This window comes from Giraffa tippelskirchi, chromosome Y (assembly GCF_054371585.1).
Source record: "Giraffa tippelskirchi isolate mGirTip1 chromosome Y, T2T-mGirTip1v1.2.pri, whole genome shotgun sequence".
Classification (NCBI taxonomy): Eukaryota; Metazoa; Chordata; class Mammalia; order Artiodactyla; family Giraffidae; genus Giraffa; species Giraffa tippelskirchi.
In genome coordinates, this window is record NC_137290.1 from 9,454,638 (window position 1) to 9,475,097 (window position 20,460).

The 20,460-nt window shown below is 39.3% G+C and overlaps 1 protein-coding gene across 2 annotated transcripts; it reads right to left on the reverse strand.

Annotated features, from left to right (window-relative positions):
* Positions 1 to 252: 252 nt before the first annotated feature.
* On the reverse strand, positions 253 to 18,073 carry LOC145537509 (eukaryotic translation initiation factor 1A, X-chromosomal-like). 2 transcript variants are annotated; one of them, XM_081568182.1, is made up of 7 exons: positions 17,898 to 17,982; positions 15,445 to 15,528; positions 9,930 to 10,033; positions 8,788 to 8,838; positions 4,639 to 4,720; positions 3,629 to 3,728; positions 253 to 387 (listed from the first exon to the last, which is right to left on the reverse strand). In XM_081568182.1, exons 1-7 carry the CDS (start codon positions 17,911 to 17,913, stop codon positions 363 to 365), a joined length of 462 nt encoding a protein of 153 aa, XP_081424308.1. In that variant the 5' UTR covers positions 17,914 to 17,982; the 3' UTR covers positions 253 to 362. The 2 variants fall into 2 exon arrangements, with proteins under 2 accessions (XP_081424308.1, XP_081424309.1); XM_081568183.1 differs by lacking the exons at positions 253 to 387; positions 8,788 to 8,838 and having other exon boundaries at positions 2,719 to 3,725; positions 17,898 to 18,073.
* Positions 18,074 to 20,460: the final 2,387 nt, after the last annotated feature.

Here is a 20,460-nt window from a genome sequence, read left to right on the forward strand (position 1 = left end):
CTGAAGCATGTAAATTATCATATGTGAAACGAATCACCAGTCCAGGTTCGATGCATGATACAGGGTGCTCGGGACTGGTGCACCAGGATGACCCGGAGGGATGGGGTGGGGACGGAGGTCAGAGGGGGGTCCTGGAAGGAAAACACATGTACACCCACGGTGGATTCAAGTCAATGTATGGAAAACAAATACAATATTGTAAAGTTAAATAATAAAGAAACTAATTTAATAAAAAATAAAGAAATAAAACAATGAAAATAAACCATAGTTTATTTAAGGCACAGTGTGCTTTAAACTACACTCATACTGAATTTTATTCTTCTCGGCAGGTGATGACCAAAATTCAAACTGTAGCATGTTCCTCAGACTTCTGAATTCAATTCAGATCTGTAAGTGAAAAGAACATCAGATCTACAGAAAAAATAATTCTTGTAATAATGCTTAAAGGATCTTCTTACACTACTTAGAAAATTATTCCTTTTGAACTAAAGTTAAGAACAACAACCAGATTGTTTTCTCAATTCCTATGTGTTTTCAGTGAATCTCTATGATCTCAATGAGAACATCATGTTACGCAAGCTATTATTTTTTCAATGTTTTAAATTAACTCACTCATCTTAATGGCAGGTTAGAATCTTTTCGCCTCCCAAAGAGAGAAGGATGGTACTAAATCCAATGCTTGTGACTCAATCTGATCACAGGCGTGACACTCTAGTAATCACCAGGATATCTGACTGTGGCAAGAACTGCGATTCTGACATAAAACACATAAACCTAAACAAAATTTCCAATATAAGACAAACTCTTTCACTTACGGTTGCCTTTAGTCTTTTCCCCAACTGACCTGCTTAGTCACAGCTCCAGAAACCTGTTCTCTTTTCCTTCTAAGGAAAAGCTTAACTCTGTGTGGCTTGGTATTCAAGTCTTCCCTTTGGTTAGATCCCTTGCCTTCAACCCCAGCTCAGCCGTGACAACCTTCCGGTCTCGAATAACATACTACATAACTGGTTCATTTTACATTCTTACCACAGAAAATAACTGTCAACTGTACCTCCTCAGTATTAATTTAGCCACAAGGAATCTCTGGCTGAGAGAGAGATTGCAAAACTGAGCAAAACATTAGAGAGAGGACAGCATTTCTAAGAAATCTGTGGTCAGCATTACAAACCATCTAGATACTACAAAGATATCATTAAAAAGACATCTACTTAAAAGACATTTCATTACTGGATTCTTTCTTAGTATATAATTGTGTTTTACTTTCTGATTTACACTGAGTCATAAAACCCGGGGTCCACTTTTTCAAATAAAACTGCCTTTTCATTTTTAACCATGGTTTAACTGAAATCTTTAAGATGTTCATTTTAGCATTTACAAAATTCATAACTCCAAATACATAAAAGATGATGACAGAGGCATCATAAATATATAAAATAAAAACTGTATTGTCATATGTGAAACAGAGCACCATTCCATGTTCGATGCATGTGACAAGGGCTCGGGGCCGGGGCAGAGGGATGATCCAGAGGGATGGGAGGGGGAGGGAGGTGGGTGGGGGGTTCGGGAAGGGGAACACATGTAAACCCATGGCTGATTCTTGTCAATGTATGGCAAAAACTATTACAATATTGTAAAGTAATTAGCCCCCAAGTAAAATAAATAAATTTATAAAAAAATAAATAAATAAATAAAATAAAAAAAAAAAAAAAAAAAAAAAAAAAAAAACTGATGTAAAATTTTCGAGCCTCTGATAAGTGGTAGCAAAACTGGAAGAGAAAATTTTTAAAAATATTTAATGATATTGCAACAATATTTTTCTACTCCTTTTTAATTTCCTGTTTCTGGTGTGCTTTAAAAGCATGCAACATCAGTAGAGTATCGGGCTTCCCTGGTGGCTCAGAGGGTAAAAGGTCTGCCTGGGTTGGGAAGATCCCCTGGAGAAGGAAATAGCAATCCACTCCACTGTTTTTGCCTGGAGAACCCCCACAGACAGAGGAGCCTGGTAGGCTACAGTCCACGGGGTCAGAACGAGTCAGACATGATTGAGTGACTTCACCTTCGCTTCAATGGAGTATTGTCATATGTTTAAAGATCTATAAAAATAGGGTAAAAGAAAGAAATAAATTCTCCACTATTGGTACATAACCAGCTGTTCTAATTCACGGTGTGAATAATCTTAAGCAGTTTGGGTGTTAAATGTTATTTGTGGCCATGTCGCACAGGATGCAGATCATCCTTTTCAGACCAGGAATTGAACTCGTGACCCCTACAGTGGACGCTGAGAATCTTAAAATACTAGCACACCAGGGTAGTGCCTTGGTTTCATTTCCTAAATGATTTGGAAATCCATCAAAGTATAATACGGACTGGGATGAACAGGATAGATGTGAGAGACTGAGTATAAAATTGTAAACTGTGTAATCTTGGTGAATATGTGATTGCTCACTTCCACTTAAAATTCAATTTCTCTGAGTGTCTGAAAATGCTCTTAATAAGGATGTTGGTGACTGAAAGATCTTGAAATCTGTGTTCTAAGTCATTGATTCAATTTAGACTTCCTAAAATCTGCTCCTGGAATTCTAAACTTCTACCTTAGTATTCAATCAAACACTCATTTTTGATTTTGCATTTCTGTCTTCTACAGTACATTTTTACTACAGAAGTACCGAAAGAAGAAGATGAAGAAGTCTAACACGCCTTACAAGAGTATAAGCCATATTGTCATTCCAGTTACTTGATATGCCTGTCTAAAAAGTCAAGAGATACAAATCAATAAAATTTGTACTTAAAAACATTCATAGCAGCATTGAAGATTGTAAATTATCATATATGAAACGAATCACCAGTCCAGGTTCGATGCATGATATGGGGTGCTCAGGGCTGGTGCACTGGGATGACCTGGAGGGATGGGATGGGGAGGGAGCGTGGGAGGGGGTGTCTGGAAGGGGAACACATGTACACCCTTGGTGGATTCATGTCAATGTATGGCAAAACAAATACAATATTGTAAAGTTTAAAAATAGATAAATAAACTAATTTAAAAAAAAAGAACCGTGAGGCATTTAAAAGTCTTATCATCACTATTTCCTAACCAAGATTAACAACCATTTCCCACAAACTTCAAACCAAAAGTTTTTTCTAGAGTGATACAGGACAATTAATGTAACCTCTAAATACATGGGCAACAAAACAGGCCTTCATTTTAAGAATGCTTTGGAGTACACTGAAATTCCAATGCTTCTGCAAGGTGGCTGCAACATGCTTTACTTCTTTTAACGTACCAGCCTTGGGAGATGATACATTTTAAACCTGTCTGCTAAACTTCTTACTACTATCACTGTAGACCCCCTTACCTAATAAAGACAAGGAGTGCCCACTGTCAGACCCAGTTGACATAAATCAAACAAACAAGGAGATCCCAAGAATTATAAAGTTTTTGAAAAATTAAAAAGGTTGCCATGCTGTCTTATGAATATTAATGGCTATTCAAATTCACGGATACATGAGCCTCAATATATATTCAATTCAAGTGTTCCTCCTTCTGAGCCCAAAGATGGTGAAAGGTCTGACTACTTTCATGTACCAAACAATAAAAAGCACACACACACATGGTTCAGCCTGGACTTACACCTCAATGTCTTCAACCTCATCTGCAGGGTCCTTAAACTGGATTTCATCATCATCTTCAGGATCAAAGGAATTTGTTTCATCTGTTTCACTAAGTTCTGCTAAAAACACAGTAAGAGCATACTCTTAAAAATATAAAATCAAGATGTTACTAGATTAGTTGCCTACTTAAAGAAATAATACTGGATTAATACTAAAACACTGAACTGTACAAGAAACTGCTTGTAATCAATCATCGATTCAACAGTTCCATTCCAAGAAAAATCTGCCTAACTGCAAACATATCACAGAGAACAAACTCAGAATGAAACAACTAAAAGAAGTTCACTGCCAAGTAAATGTTGATCTGATTCCCAATTATCTTAGTCTTTTTTAAATGGCCTATATGTCATCAGAATTTTCATTCTTACTAAAAAACGCATACCTTTATAATAAAATGCACTGTAACTGAATAAATAAAGTTGCTATCATGTTCACAATGTGAGTTTAGTACACTTCCTCTTTTTTGTTACTAGGAACTTATTTTAATCTTTCCAAGCTCACTAGAGGAAGAATAGAATACTTTTGTCTTTAAGAAACAAAAGGGATATCTTTTAAGAACACTCTCCACAAAATGCCACAACAGTACTTTATGTACTAAGAAAACCTGAATACTCCTCCATAAAGATCAATACCAGTACCATAACTGTTGTCCTCGATTAGCTGAAACCAGGTATAATCTCTTAAGAATTGTTTAAAAGAGGCATTCCTTGAACAATTGTTACGTATCAGGCTACAGTCTGTAAACTTTTTAATTCCCCACCAAAACAGCATATATTAGGAAGAGAATCCATTACTAAGTTGTTAATACACTGAAGTATTTCATACATTCTTAAAGCGAATTGAAGTATATATGCAAAAATACATAAAAGAGAGAGAAAGAACAAGAGCAGAAACAACTGCTTCACCTAAACACTAATTAGCAAATACTATAAGAAGACAGGGAAATGTAATAACTTTGACATTAACTACCATATTCTGGAAGCTCTCCATAAGCCTTCAGACTTCTAGCTTCATCTGCATTGTACTTTAAAATTACATCAGCTTTGTTATCCTTGGAGAAAAACAAGGAAGGATGAAAAGTGGTTATACAAAGAATCATCAGTTGTCTCCTAAATTACTTTCAAATTAAACACAATTATGTAAAACCTCACTATTCTCTCACCTTCCTTCTATGAGCGGCACACACACACACACACACACACACACACACACACACAAATTCACACGACAAAGTTTGCATGCATGACCAAATGAAGTATAGACAAGGAAAATGATGCATACAATGCATTGAATCAAAGAAAGAAAAGGAAAGGGGTGTGTGTGTGTGTGGTGGTTTTGAAATGTGGTCCTTGTCCACACTCTAACACTGTAGTTCAAACTGAAAGTGGTATTTTACCCAAAAGAAACCTTTCTACAACCCACAGTTCTTAGAGTATCTTACTGATTCGAATTGTTTGCGGTGCTTTAAAAAGATACCTATATCTTCCTAAAACCTGACAGGCCTGAAGTGAAGTCCTTGCATGTTTATAAAGCTCTTCTGGGTGTTTCTGATGCAAATATGCCTGAGAAGTACTGCCCTAAAATGTTCACTTTTCTCCATTTTAAAGAAGCTGAGACACTGACAGAACAAACAATTCTGAGCGCTTACAATTAACCTAGAAAAGACCTAAAGAAAGGCAACTGAAAATATCACAGTCATAAAACTGCAGTGTAATACACACCAACACTTCTCAAACTATAATGTGCACAAAAAACATGTAGGTATTGTGTTAAAACTCTGAGTGCAACTCAGTAGGGACAAGATTAGCAATGCTATGCTATGCTAAGTCGCTTCAGTCGTGTCCGACTCTGTGCGACCCCATAGACGGCAGCTCACCAGGCTCTGCCGTCCCTAGGATTCTCCAGGCAAGAATGCTGGAGTGGGTTGCCATTTCTTTCTCCAGTGCATAAAAGGGAAAAGTGAAAGTGAAGTCGCTCAGTCGTGTCCGACTCTTAGCGACCCCATGGACTGTAGCCTACCAGGCTCCTCCGTCCATGGGATTTTCCAGGCAAGAGTGCTGGAGTGGGGTGCCATCGCCTTTTCCCAAGATTAGCTAATAACCTGCTAATACACTTCCACAGAGTGGTGATGCTATTTTCTTTACATTATGATTTGACTAGCAAGGGTTTGTAATTATCTGCAACAGATTAAAAATCAGAAGAGCTGTTTCTGGCTATCCACTTTAAAGTTAGTATTTTAACCCCTTAATGGATTGATATAACTGTGGTTACACTGCCATTGCAACAAAGAATTAAACTGGGAACTTAGAATTCTTCAATCCATTTGCGGGGTTATATGTAGTTAAATGAAAATAAATGGACATGAAAATGATACACTTTTACAGACAGATTCTATGTTTTTAGTCATCAAGCATGAAAAATGGAAAGGTTATAAATGGATGATCTAGATCACAAAAACATACAAAGGAAAAAAATACAGTAAAGTTTCAGGATATAAAATCAACATACAAAAATCAGTTATAATAGTAATGTGTCCACATTACCCAAAGTAATGTACAGATTGCATGTAATTCCTATACAAATTTAAGTAGCAGTTTTTTTCACAGACAAAGTTATGTGGAACCTCAAAGAATCCTAACCGCCAAAGCAATCTTGAGGAAGAATAAAGCTGGAGGACACACACTTCCTGCTTTTCAAACACAACTGTCCAAACAATATGGCACTGGCATTCCACCAGTAGGCGGACTCCTAGAACAAAACTGAGCACTCAGAAACAAAATTTTTCAAAGACAGTCAACGAATACTTATGAAGGGAAGCAAGATAACTGTGTAGAAAAGACATCCTCTCTAATAACCAGGTCTAGGAAAACAATACTTAACATAAAAGTGGACCGCTATCTTACACCACAAACCACTTAAAATAACCCTGAAGAGATTTAAACCCAGGCTTGAAACCATAAAACTACCACAAGAGAACACAGTGTAAAACTACCAAATGCCGCTCTTGTTCTTTGTTTTTGGTATAGGACACCAAACCCATAAGCCACACAAGCAAAACCTAGTAAGTGGAAGTACTTCACATTAAATCACTTTTGCACAGAAATGGAAATCATCAACAACAACATAAAAAAGACAGTGTACTAGATCAGTAAAAATATTTGCAAATGATAAGACCACTAAAGGATTAACATCCAACGTAGATATATATTGCCATTTGCAAGAACAGAGATGAACCTGGAGGACAGTGTGCTAAGAGAAACAAGTCACACAGAGAAGGCAAACACTGTAGGACCTCATTTATATGTGGAATCAGGACTGAACCCAAACTCATCAAAGTTGAGGGATGCTCCTAGTCTCTCAGCTTTGAGTGACCTGGAGTTTCTGCACAAGCCCGAAATGATGACTCAGAACTATCAGTTGCCTGGATGAGTATCAAAGGTATGCCCCAGCATGCACAGAGCCTAAAAGCAGAGGCTGAGAGGACTGCTGGCTTTTAATGAAACCTCAAACATGGGCTGTGTGCAACGTTATAAACAAGCATTCAGCGGCCACATGAAGGAAAAGATACATGCCATACACAATCTGTTTCAGAAATCACTCAACAAACAATGGCAAGATAAAAGCCCTGGGGGAAGAAATCTGATCTCCCAGTTCACCACGTTATATTTGCATTTTCTAGTTTTCAACAACAACAAAAATAACAACAAACACAAGACACACAAAGAAAAAGGAAAAGGTGTTTTGTCACATACCAGAAAATTAGCAGTCAATCCAAAGCATGGCTGAGAAAGCCTAGAAGCTGCACTTAACAGAGACTTCACCTCAGGTAGTATACGTAAAAAGAAGACAAGAAACAACGTGCATAATGTTTTTAATTGTCAAGAATATTTCACTAGAGAATCAAGACATACAGATTCTTTAAGAGAAAACTAGTGCAGATGAAAAGTGAAGTAGCTGACTTCAAAATGTCTCTTTTAGTCACTAATAGAACAATCACACCAAAAAATTGACAAGGAAACAGAAGACTGAAACTTTACAAATCAGAACGTCTTAAGTATTTACAGAAAACATGACCTGATAATCGAATAGAGAGCGACTGAGCAGTTGTTTCACTCAAAATCTAATTTAGCCCAAGGGATGGGTTTGACACAGAAATCAAAAGAATTTCTCTCTCACAAGTTATAGTCCAAACATTAAGGTCGTAGGGGGCAACTACCAAGTAGTTTTCTAAGTATTCATCTCAGATTTATAACATAGACGCTAAACAACCTAGTCTATGTCTTACCTTTCTCCTATAAGCCTCAAACACCCTTTTTGGAGATTACAGGTTTTGCCTGAATTGATTGCATCATCTACAGCAGTGGTTTTTCAAACTTGGATCTGAGACCTTGAAATTTAAAAATTGGAACTGACAACCCAATATAAAATTACTAAATTTTTCTTTTGATGAGTGAGAATACTAACGAAAATCACTGTCATATGCTACTGTTCTTATTTCAGCAAAGGTCATTTTACCAAAATATTTAAAAGGCAAAACGGGGGGGAGTCTTCTGGTGGTCCCATGATTAGGACTCAGGACTTTCTCAGCAGTATTCTGCATTCAATCCCTGACTGGGGATCTAAGATCCTACAAGCTGCAGTGTTGTCAAAATTTACAGAAAAGAAAAATGGAAGGAAAATGAATAATCTAGTTCTGTGAAATATATGTCACAAAATAGAAAGATATCTTCTCATTTTACTACAAAACACTGAAAACGTCAGCCTGCGGCAAAATTCCAGAAAACCTAGCACACAGCCTTGAATACATGTGCGCTTTAAAGGAGGACAGAGTGATGAGTTGCAGTATTTATCCAAAATTATAAGAAAATACTTATTGCATAGCATATTTACAATAAAAAAAGAAACAACAAGTTTTCCCACAAAACCATCAGTCATATGCCGTCAGTCAGCCAGAATTCTATCATCTTATACCTCATGGATCATAACAAATTTTATTGCCAGAAGGATGAGAATCATAACTGGCTGGAACAGATCAAATGCATTTTATTGCATCATCTAAATACTGATGTTAATGATTTCTAAATTCAAGAACATTATAAATTTAGGTGTAATTGTTACCTGATAGTCTCGAAGACCAACCAATATAATATCTGAAGTATTTATCCAAACCTATAAAAGAAAACTCGCAGTATATTATACTTAAAATGCAAACAAAAAATAGTGTGTGATGTTAAGCCATACTTAACATAATACAAAAGATACAATTCACTCAGTGTGTGAAAAGGACCTACGAAAAATTAGGGCAAAACGACAGATGAGTGTGTGTGTGCGTGTGTGTGTGTGTGTTTGTGGTGTGTGTGTGTCATGTGTACACGTGCATGTATGTGTGTGTGATCTGTGTGTGTGCTCATGCCTATGAGACAAAGTCTAGTTACAGAGAGTTACCATCTATTAAGTAAAAACTAAAGATAGGCAGTTCAGTTTGGATCAAGATTTCTAATTTAGGATATTAAAATAGATAATAATTTTACTTCAAATAAGTAAGTTTACAAAAGCATAGTTCTTTGCCACGTGAATTACTTTTATTCACAAATCACTTTGGACATCTTTAGTTATTTTAAACAAATGAAAATAACTCATCGACCCAAACATAGCCATCTAGTTACCATCGGACATCAATTTAGGCCCCCAAACCACTAACTGGAAAAGAATGACTCAAGAGAACAAAACTGTTTTTTAATCCAAAAAATTAGGGTTGAAGGAACTTTTAAACAATATGATCAATCAGTGTGCCAAAATTATTAAATAAGATGGTCCCATTTCAAATGTTCCTAACACCACGTACAGCTGTTCCCACAAAGCAAAGTCTTACCCGGAACCATACACTGGATTTAATTAGCAATTAGACTCCTTTTGTCTTAAAAATAATTTTCAGGTGTTTTATTTTTCTTTCTTTCTCTCATGGGTTAATATTTTTGTTAAGAGTCTAGGTCATTTGTTTCATACACGGAATGTGTCTGTTTCTTCAAGAGCAAACATTTCTGGCCGAAATCCAGCCTAGGTGTCACAAATCATTCTTTCTAAATCTAAATCCTCTGATGAAAGTTATCGAGGATTTTCTAATTTTATGTGTTTCTATTGTCATATAACTCACTATTTTTGAAGTCTTGAAGAATTCACCAAAGTCAGTCACTTGGAAGCACAGCTAAATTTTTTAAAGGTAAGTTTTGTATTAAAGGAAAATATATCTCCACACTCACCCTTTTTCTCAAGCTGCCTCGGATATGACATATCCTTGTCATACCATCAAAACACATTGCTTCCAATCGTGCATTTCCCAACATTTTGGTTACCTGGGCATATTCTTAGGAAGGGGCAAAAAAGAAAAAAAAACAAAACAAAAGAGAACTGTAAAATACTGTTCAATTTTTTAAAAAAATGTAACACTTGTTGTTAGGTTGGTAACTTCACTTTTATTGCCAAATTTAGACCACACCAACCATGATTTAAAAAAGAACAAAATGTTCAAATATTATAACAAAGGAGAGCTGTCTCAAGGTGACCTATATTAATTTTATCCACAAAAATGAGAGAACTCTTAATCTGCCAAACAATGTCTATAGTCTCTTCCAGCTACACTTAATGCATTTACCCTCATGTTTTCAGAGCAAGGAAAAGTCGACAAAAGTGAAGCAGTTAATCCAAAATTAGAAATGTTAGTAACACAAAAAGCTACCTGCTACTTTGAATATTTAAGTCATCTACTAATTTGAGAAAATCAGTTCAGTCGTGCTCTTCATGACTGCATGCTCTACCTTTGGACATCAAAGCGGCTCATTTCAGACTGCACCCTAAAGGCTGACTTAGCAACCTCTCAGGCTGAGTATTCGCCAAACCTCGACTCTCCTTTCCCTCATTAACTCTACCGATAATCAACAGCAGGTTGATCATTAACAAACTTTTGCTTGAGAACACGTTGATGCTTATTCTCAAGTTCTTAAAATGGTATCTTAAGGTAAAGTGTCAAATGTTTAAATACAATTATATCTAAGAATAGTAGAGGCCACCTGATTCTACTGTCATTTGAAAACAATGACAAAATCATTAGCTAGTATGGGATGATGTCTTCTTGATTTAAAAGACAAAAGCAGGCATCAGAATAAAGAGAAAGAAACAGGTAGTTAATATAAAGCGTGTACATTACTAAATTTTTTACTAAGGACTAACATCAAAGTGACAGCCACTGCAGCCACGAAATTCAAAGGCACCTGCTCCTTGATCATTCAGGCATGACATAAATCAAATCCCTGATGATTTTACAGTGGAAGTGAGAAATAGATTTAAGTGACTAGATCTGATAGGCAGAGTGCCTGATGAACTATGGGTGGAGGTTCGTGACACTGTACAGCAGACAGGGATCAAGATCATCCCAAAGAAAAAGAAATGCAAAAAAGCAAAATGGCTGTCTGAGGAGGCCTTACAAATAGCTGTGAAAAGAAGAGAAGTGAAAAGCAAAGGAGAAAAGGAAACATATACCCATTTGAATGCAGGGTTCCAAAGAATAGCAAGGAGAGATAAGAAAGCCTTCCTTAGTGATCAGTGCAAAGAAAGAGAGGAAAATAATAGAAAGGGAAAGACTAGAATTTCTTCAAGAAAATTAGAGATAGCAAGGGAACATTGCATGCAAAAATGGGCTCAAGAAAGGGCAGAAATTGCATGGCCCTAACAGAAGCAGAAGATATTACGAAGAGGTGGCCAGAACACACAGAAGAACTGTACAAAAAAGATCTTCACGATCCAGATAATCACTATGCAGTGATTAATCACATAGAGCCAGACATCCTGGAATGTGAAGTCAAGTGGGCCTTAGGAAGCATCACTACAAACAAAGCCGGTGGAGGTGATGAATTTCAGCTGAAAAATTTCAGATCTTCAAAGATGATGCTGTGAAAGTGCTGCACTCAATATGCAGAAAATTGGAGAACTAAGCAGTGGCCACGGGACTGGAAAAGGTCAGTTTCATTCCAATCCCAAAGAAAGGCAATGCCAAAGAATGCTCAAACTACTGCACAATTGCACCCCTCTCACACGCTAGCAAAGTAATGCTCAAATTCTGCAAGCCAAGCTTCAGCAATACATGAACCATGACCTTCCAGATGTTCAAGCTGGTTTTAGAAAAGGCAGAAGAACCAGAGATCAAATTTCCAACATCCACTGGATCACGGAAAAAGGAAGAGATTTCCAGAAAAACATTTATTTATGCTTTATTGACTATGCCAGAGCCTTTGACGGTGTGGATCACAATAAAGTGTGGACAATTCTGAAAGAGATGGGAATACCAGACCACCTGACCCGCCTCTTGAGAAATCTGTATGCAGGTCAGGAAGCAACTACATCTGGAACAGTTATAACTAGACACGGGACAAGAGACTGGTTCCAAATAGGAAAGAAGCACATCAAGGGTGTATATTGTTACCCTGCTTATTTAACTTCTAGGCAGAGTACATCATGACAAACGCCAGGCTGGAGGAAGCACAAGCTGGAATCAAGATTGCCGGGAGAAATATCAAGATCCTCAGATAGACAGATGACACCAACCTTGGTGAAAGATCATCTTGATGAAAATGAAAGAGGAGAATGAAAAAGTTGGTTTAAGCTCCACATTCAGTAAATCAAGATCCTGGTATGCAGTCCCATCAGTTCATGGGAAATAGATGGGGAAACAGAGGCTAACTTTATTCTGGGGGGCTTCAAAATCACTGCAGATGGTGACTGCAGCCATGGAATTAAAAGATACTTACTAGTTGGATGGAAAGTTATGATGAACCTAGACAGCATATTAAAAAGCAGAGCCATTACTTTGCCAACAAAGGTTCATCTTGTCAAGGCTATGGTTTTTCCAGTAGTCATGTATGGATGTGAGAGTTGGACTATAAAGAAAGCTGAGTGCCGAAGAATTGATGCTTTTGAACTGTGCTGTTGGAGAAGAGTCTTGAGAGTCCCTTGGACTGCAAGGAGATCCAACCAGTCCATGTGAAAGGAGATCAATCCTGGGTGTTCATTGGAAGGACTGATGTTGAAGCTGAAACTCCAGTACTTTGGTCACCTGATGAGAAGAGCTGACTCACTGGAAAAGATCCTGATGCTGGAAATGATTGAGGGCAGGAAGAGAAGGGAATTACAGAGGATGAGATGGTTGGATGGCATCACCACCTCAATGGACACCAGTTTGGTGGAACTCCAAGAGTTGGTGATAGACAGGGAGGTCTGGCGCACTGCAGTCCATGGGGTTGCAAAGAGCCAGGCACGACTGAGTGACTGAACTGAACTGAACCGCTCCTTGGAAGAAAAGCTATGACAACTCTAGACAACACGTTAAATGGCAGAGATATCACTTTGCTGACAAAGGTCTGTATAGTCAAAGCTCTAGTTTTTCCAGTAGTCACATAGGGATGTCACAGTTGGGACCGTAAAGAAGGCTAAACGCTGAAGAGTTGAAGATTTTCAACTATAGTGCTGGAGAAGATTCTTGAGTGTCCCCTGGACAGAAAGAGACCAACCAATCAGTCAATCCCAAAGGAGATCACGCTGAATATTCACTGCAAGGACTGCTGCCAAAGCCCCAATAGTTTGGCCTCCTGATGCAAAGAGTCGATAGCAAGGAGAAGTCCCTAATGCTGGGAAAGCAGGAGGGCAAGAGAAGAGGACAACGGAAGATGAGATGGTTGGATGGTATCACAGGATTCAAGAGACATGAGTCTGAGCAAATGCAAGGAGATAGTGAAAGGCAGGGGATCCTGGTGTACCGCAGTTCACGGGCTCCCACAGAGTCATAGACATGGCTTAGCGACTGAATAACAACACCTCCACCAAAGAGATCCTAATCTGTAATTATCCTGAAGGGTAAATGGGATTCACATGATGGAGAGTCCCTTGGTTCACAGGCCGTGAACCCAGCTTATTGTTCAGGACTGCTACACAGGAGAAAATAACAAAGAAAAGAAAATTGTAATTTAAAACCTGGGCCTGAAAACAAATTTCTAATGTAAGGAAAAAATACGAAGGTCAAAGACCAGATTATCTTTAGCCACACACCATGTTTCAAATAATTAATAAAAATATTTGTGTTTGTGCCTGAGTGTGTGTGTGTGTGTGTTTAGTGACTTCCACTATGAAGGAATAATTACGTGGCTTTTTATGAAGTGCTGGAAATTACTGAAACAAATGGACACATGTGAATGGCAGTTACACACCAGCTCAACAACAGAGAATAGCATTTTCATTAAGAGAAAAGTTTACATGTGAACTGAACAATATATGTTAACTTCAATTCATTTCAACACCCACATATGGCTACTGGGTATTCCAAAACACAAGTTTGCCCAGTGGTCAGCCATGAAGAATCCACCTGCAAATGCAAGAGACAAAGGAGACACGCACTAGACTTCTGGGCAAGGATGATCCCGTAGAGAAGCAAATGACAACACACTACAGTATTCTTGCCTGGAGAATTCCATGGACACAGGAACCAGGTGGGCTACAGTCCATGAGATCGCAAAAGAGTCAGACATGACTAAGCGCAAGCAACGGGGCTAGAAAAAAGTACTTACTAGGTGACAATACAATGGTAAGGTTAAATTTCTCGTGACCATGCTACTGGAGTTACATAAGAGAAAGCCTTCACTCTTAAGAGATGAGATATTTAGGGCTAAAGACCGTAACTGTATGTAACTAGATCTGCCTATAAGAAAGATTAAAATATTAGGAAGAAAATGTTCATGTACAGAAAGAAAGTACAAGAAGAAAACATTAAATATTAGTGAGTCTAAGTTAAAAAAAAATGGGAGTTGTATTCATATTTCAACTCCTCCGTGGGCTTAGCTATCCATTAAAGGGAAAAAAGTAAGTGCTTCAGTCAATTATTCTACTCTTCTTTTAGCCTGCACTTACTTAAATAAGAGACAGTCAATTATTCAGTTACTTTATTAAATACACTAAGGACATTGGAGTACTGAGGGTCTGAGGTCTTGGCATGGATTTCTCAGAGTCTACTGAAAAATATTACAATAGTAGGGAATTTTCGATGTTGGCAGCCAGGCTTACTCTGCTCTAAACCCTACAATTCAGTTGCACTCATGCCATGCTTTGTCACAGAATAAAAACTGGACACTTTCTTTACAGAAATGCCACATTAAATCTGCATGAGAAACAGTGTAAATTGAATTACTTAAAACAAATTATGGAGCAACGTAGGGCACAGTAAATGGGGAAAAGCTAGAGATACGAGGGGCTTCTGTGGTGGCTCAGTGGTAGGGAATCCACTGCCAATTGATCCCTGGTCCAGGATGAACCCACATGCCTCCAAACGACTGAGCCCCTGTCCCACAGCTATTGAGCTTGTGCTCTCAATAGCTGTGCTCTCAATAGTTGCAGCCTGGCAGCTGCAGTTGCTGAGCCCATGTACTGCAGCTACTGAAGCCTGGTCTCCCTAGAGCCTCTGCTCCACAAGTGGAGAGAACACCCCAACGAGAAGCCCATGCACTGCAACTACAGAGCAGCCCCCACTCCCCACAACTAGAGAAAAGCACATGTGCAGTAATGAAGGCCCAGCACAGCCAAACAAACAAACAAAGAAACACATAAGCAAATGAAATCATTTAGATTAAAAAAAAAAGGAGATATGAGACAACTCCTTGGGATTATGACTAAGGTATGTTTCAGGGTAAACTCAAATTCAATTGCTAGAAAAGGTATAAATAACTAAAGAAGTCTTACCTTGTCTGTCTTCCTTAAAGACTAAGTCTCGTTTTTCATATTCATTCTCCTTCTTACCCTTGCCTCTGTTTCTGCCTCCTTTACCTAAATGATTAAAGAGTGAATAAAAATTGACATCTAAGCATCTGTATAATAGTTTACAAACTCAACTGTTGCACAAGCTAACGTAAGATTTTAAACTTTATAAAAACACAGGGAAACAAACAAATTACCATTTAAATTAAGAGACCTAAAAAGAGATTTACAATTTAACGTTATTTGCTTTCTGATTAGCCGCATGTTACAAATTGTCAGTGGCTTTCATCCAAATCCCTTACCCAATAAGTATATTATCAACCACATAACCCATTACCAGAGACAGCCATTAGCATTTTGTTATTGTCCATGCTTTCCGATTAAACCTGGATTCTATACATTTTCTTCCACAATTTATTTTCAAATTAATAAACCAAGACTAGTCCATATATTTGTAAAGGGCTGAAAACTGAAAAATCATATGTAGAAATGTCTTCAGTTTGGCATGAGAGGTAGCAGCTAGTATAAAAGTTCCACAGAAGGAAGAGCAGAGTTACCCAAGGCTGGAGTGAAGCCTAGGAAGATAACATTAACAAAAATGTACTGAACATCTACTAAGCACCAAGCTGTAGCAATTCAGCATTCATAAAGTCCTGTTCTCTTTAGAATACACTACCAAATGTGGGCATAGGAAACGTCATTCCTAGAAACAGAAGACGAAACAAGGAATGCATGGCAATGTACAGTTATTTGTAAGCTAAACGTGAATTAAATAGACTAGAAAAAACAAGTAGAAGTGGTTTGTAATTTACCTAACACATTATGAAAAAGACATTCCTAGAGTTTCACTGACTAGTAGCAGCAAAACATTTGCTTGCTAGAGAAAGGCTGGGCCAGTTGGTCTGGGGAATCTAGAGAGCACTGAACTCAAAGGTAAAGAAATGTAACCGAATATGGCAAACGTTAAGTAAGGCTTGAGAGCTAAAATGAAGTGCCAGGAATGAACAATGAAGAGATTTGTTGTGCAATGTGAAATGTGGTGCTATTCTGAAGGAGGTATTCTCACTCCTTGCAGTTACAGTTTTCTGGGAGGCATTACAGGCCATTAAACATGACACAAGAAGAATTGAGGTCTGTAAAAAGGAGAATTCAAGGAATGACTGTCCCAGTGGTCTGCTTCAGTTAGCTTACAAGTACGATGTTGGAAGTTACAAGTAGAGTTATTGTCAAATCTGATTATTTGTGAACTGTCTGCCTCAGAATAAAGATAAGTAGAAATACATAGTGCCAGCATCTATCTTATGAGAAAAGAAGGCAGAACACGTTGGTATATGCTTGCCTTCTAAAGAAGGTTAAGGTTTGTGACAGGTAGAGGAAAGTAAGGAGAAGGCAATGGCACCCCACTCCAGTACTCTTGCCTGGAAAAGTCCATGGACGGAGGAGCCTGGTAGGCTACAGTCCAGGGGGTCGCTAAGAGTTCGACACAACTGAGCGACTTCACTTTCCCTTTTCCCTTTTCATGCACTGGAGAAGGAAATGGCAACCCACTCCAGTATTCTTGCCTGGAGAATACCAGGGATGGTGGAGCCTGGTGGACTGCCGTCTATGGGGTCGCACAGAGTCGGACACGACTGGAGTGACTTAGCAGCAGCAGCAGCAGCAGCAGCAGCAGCAGCAGAAGAAGAAGAAGAAGAAAGTAAACTGGCAGACATGAACCTAAACATGCAACGGTGTTTTACCTTCGTGTTTGCAAAGAAGCAGTATTTTCAGCAGTAGTCAACTGTCCACAAAGTAAAGTATGGAGAAATATTTAATGGTCCCAAAAGAAAGAATCAGTGTGTCGTAAACAACAGCTAAGGGAGAGTCCCGGGAAAGGATGAAGGCCACAGAGGCGAAGCCTTGGCTGCCCAAAAGTAGCCTTCTCCTCAGTTTACTAATGCGCTGGCAGTTAACCTGGCAGGTTCAGTTCAGTTCAGTCACTCAGTCCTGTCAGATTCTTTGCGACCTCATGAACCGCAGAACTCCAGGCCTCCCTGTCCATCACCAACTCCCAGAGTATACCCAAACCCATGTCCATCGAGTCGGTGATGCCATCCAACCATCTCATCCTCTGTCGTCCCCTTCTCCTCCTGCCCCCAATCCTTCCCAGCATTAGGGTCTTTTCCAATGAGTCAACTCTTCGCATGAGGCGGCCAAAGTATTCAGCTTCAACCTGGCATGAATGGAAAACTAATCTATTTCACCCTCCGTGTAAAACTGACAAACACAGAGAGAAAATGATACCGCTATGCGAACAGAGCGGGAGGAGGCAGGGGCAGCTTCCTAGCTCCTATGTGGACTGTGCAGTCCTGCTCAAAGATATCAGCCAACCACAAGAAGGAGGGGCTACCACCGGTGGCGGCTGAGCAAACCGTGGTTCTGGGAAACCGAGTCATTACCTTTATTCTTGGGCATAGCTGTAACGGCAGGCTCACTGTGTTCAAGCAGCTTCCTGTGCCGCTGCCGCTGCCAAGCAATCCTCCGAGGCTGCCAAAGAACTGTTACGCACTCCGAATTGAGAACTCGGGAGAGATCGGCATGCGGCCACGCTTAGCGGCAGCAAAATGGCGACCCAGCAGGTGTCACGGGGTTTAACGTCACTCTCGTCGCCTCTGACGCCACCAGCCTATCCCCAAAACACAGTCTCTTCTGACCTATGGACCTCATGTAGTCCAAACCAACTGACTATCCTGATTGAAGGTGAAAAGAAAACTAGGAAAGTCAAACAAAGGAATAAATGTAGAAAATTATGATAGGATTAAAAAAAAATTTAGATTAAAAGTATACATGCTGCTACTGCTAAGTCACTTCAGTCGTGTCCGACTCTGTGCGACCCCATAGACGGTAGCCCACCAGGCTCCCCCGTCCCTGGGATTCTCCAGGCAAGAACACTGGAGTGGGTTGCCATTTCCTTCTCCAATGCATGGAAGTGAAAAGTGAAAGTGAAGTCGCTCAGTCATGTCGGACCCTTAGCGACCCCATGGACTGCAGCCTACCAGGCTCCTCCGTCCATGGGAGTTTCCCGGCAAGAGTACTGGAGTGGGTTGCCATTTCCTTCTCCGAAAAGTATACATACAGAGAGATAAAAAAAGGTGGATTCATGTCAATGTATGGCAAAACAAATACAATATTGTAAAGTTAAAAAATAGATAAATAAACTAATTTTAAAAAAACAGAAAAAAGGGAATAAAAAGGAAACAAAAAAAAAACTCTACAGAGCAACAAAATACCAACTTTGAGGCAGAGGTGTATAACAACAATAAAAAGTGTGACTGAATATACACATATACAGATACATCCATAGGAACATCAAAACTGTCCAAGAAAAATAAAGTACATTAAGTTGACCCCACAAACAAAGGAAACCTAAAGTATCTCTACAGGAGCAAAACTAATGCAGAAACTAGAAAGCAAAACTAGAGCAAGATTCATATTGAGGAATAAAGTGATTAAAATAAAAAATACCAAATTTGCTGAGATGAAAGGACAGAAAGTATAGAAAGAAAGAATAGATATGCAAAGTTAAACAGAGGTAGATAAAGAAGATTTATATGCATTAAAGATTAACTGCAAAGGGAAAGAAACAGTAGAAAAAGAAAACAAAGGAATAGAAAAATAATAATAGGTTTAAAATTTTAAATTTAAAGTAGAAAAAGATAAAAGAAAAACAAAATGAAAACTCCACGGAACTGCAAAAGCCCAATGTAGAACCAGAACTTTATAAGAGCAATAAAAAAATGTGACTGAGAAAAGAAGAAAAAGCTCAAAAGCTTCATTAGATTTCATAGTGCCAATACAATCATCAACTACAAAGAGGGGAAAAAAGGAAAAAGAAAAAAGCCTAAAGAATCTCCAGAGCAAGTCAAAACATAAGAATAATACAGGTTTATCTTGAGTTACTGCTGTCAGAGTCCTTTCCCTCTCTAGAAGTCACAAGCCACCTCACCTCCCTAGGGTACCCTCCAATGCTGATCTCTGGACTTGCTGTGGGGGCAGCTTACATTCTAATCTGGTCCTACTTTTATGTGTTCTTACCTCCAATGTCCACAGCTATCAGAACTAGTGCAATTTCTTTTGTGGGAGCTCTCAATGACATTTTATGTATTCCATAGGCACAGAGTCTGCCTAGGTGTTCATGTGGATTTAATCTGCAGCTTTACAGGTGTAGGAAGGTTTTGCATCTTCTTCCTTAGCCACACTGCCCCTGGGTTTCCTTTGTGGTTTTACTTCCATGTCTGCATGTGATTCACCCACTGGGTTTTGCTCCTGAGGCTGCCCTGCAGGACTTGGGTTTGCGCCTGTGAGGGCCAGGTGAGGAGGTGGTGTGCTGCTTGGGACACAGGCATTCTAGCAGCACCAGGTACTCAGGGGTGTGGTGAATAGGACAGCAGGAAATATAGTGCTCTAGAAGGGTATGGCAATCAGTGTTGGCCAATATGCTCCAGTATCCTTCCTGGAGAACCCGCATCCCTGACAGAGAATCCTGGCAGGCCACAGTCTACATGTTAGAAAAGATTTGGACACTATGAAGCGACTGCACGTGTCGACTCAAGACTTTTTTTTTTTTAACTCTGGCAGCTCTGCCCCAGTAAGGGTTGAGCACGAAGGTGTCACAGCTGCTTGGCTTGCAGGGACCCTGGCAGTGCCAAGTGTGCAGGATCTTGGACTGCCTCCACTGCTGGACTAATGGCTCTATCAGTATCTTTCTTTGAGCCTCTTCAGCTGGTGAGTAGAAGGCCTCTTTGGCTAGTTTTTCTCTGTATCTCCACGCATTCAGACACTTAGAGGGCTCCCTTGTCTGAGGTCCTTCTCTGTAGCTCAGCCTATCAGGCATATAGAGGGCACACCCTCAGACTGGGATCCTGCTCTGTATCAGGCACTTGAAGGAGCACCCTGGGTGAAGTCCTACTCTGTAGTTTGGGGAGTCAGGCGCTTCATGGGCCAGCCTCTCTCTTGTTCAGC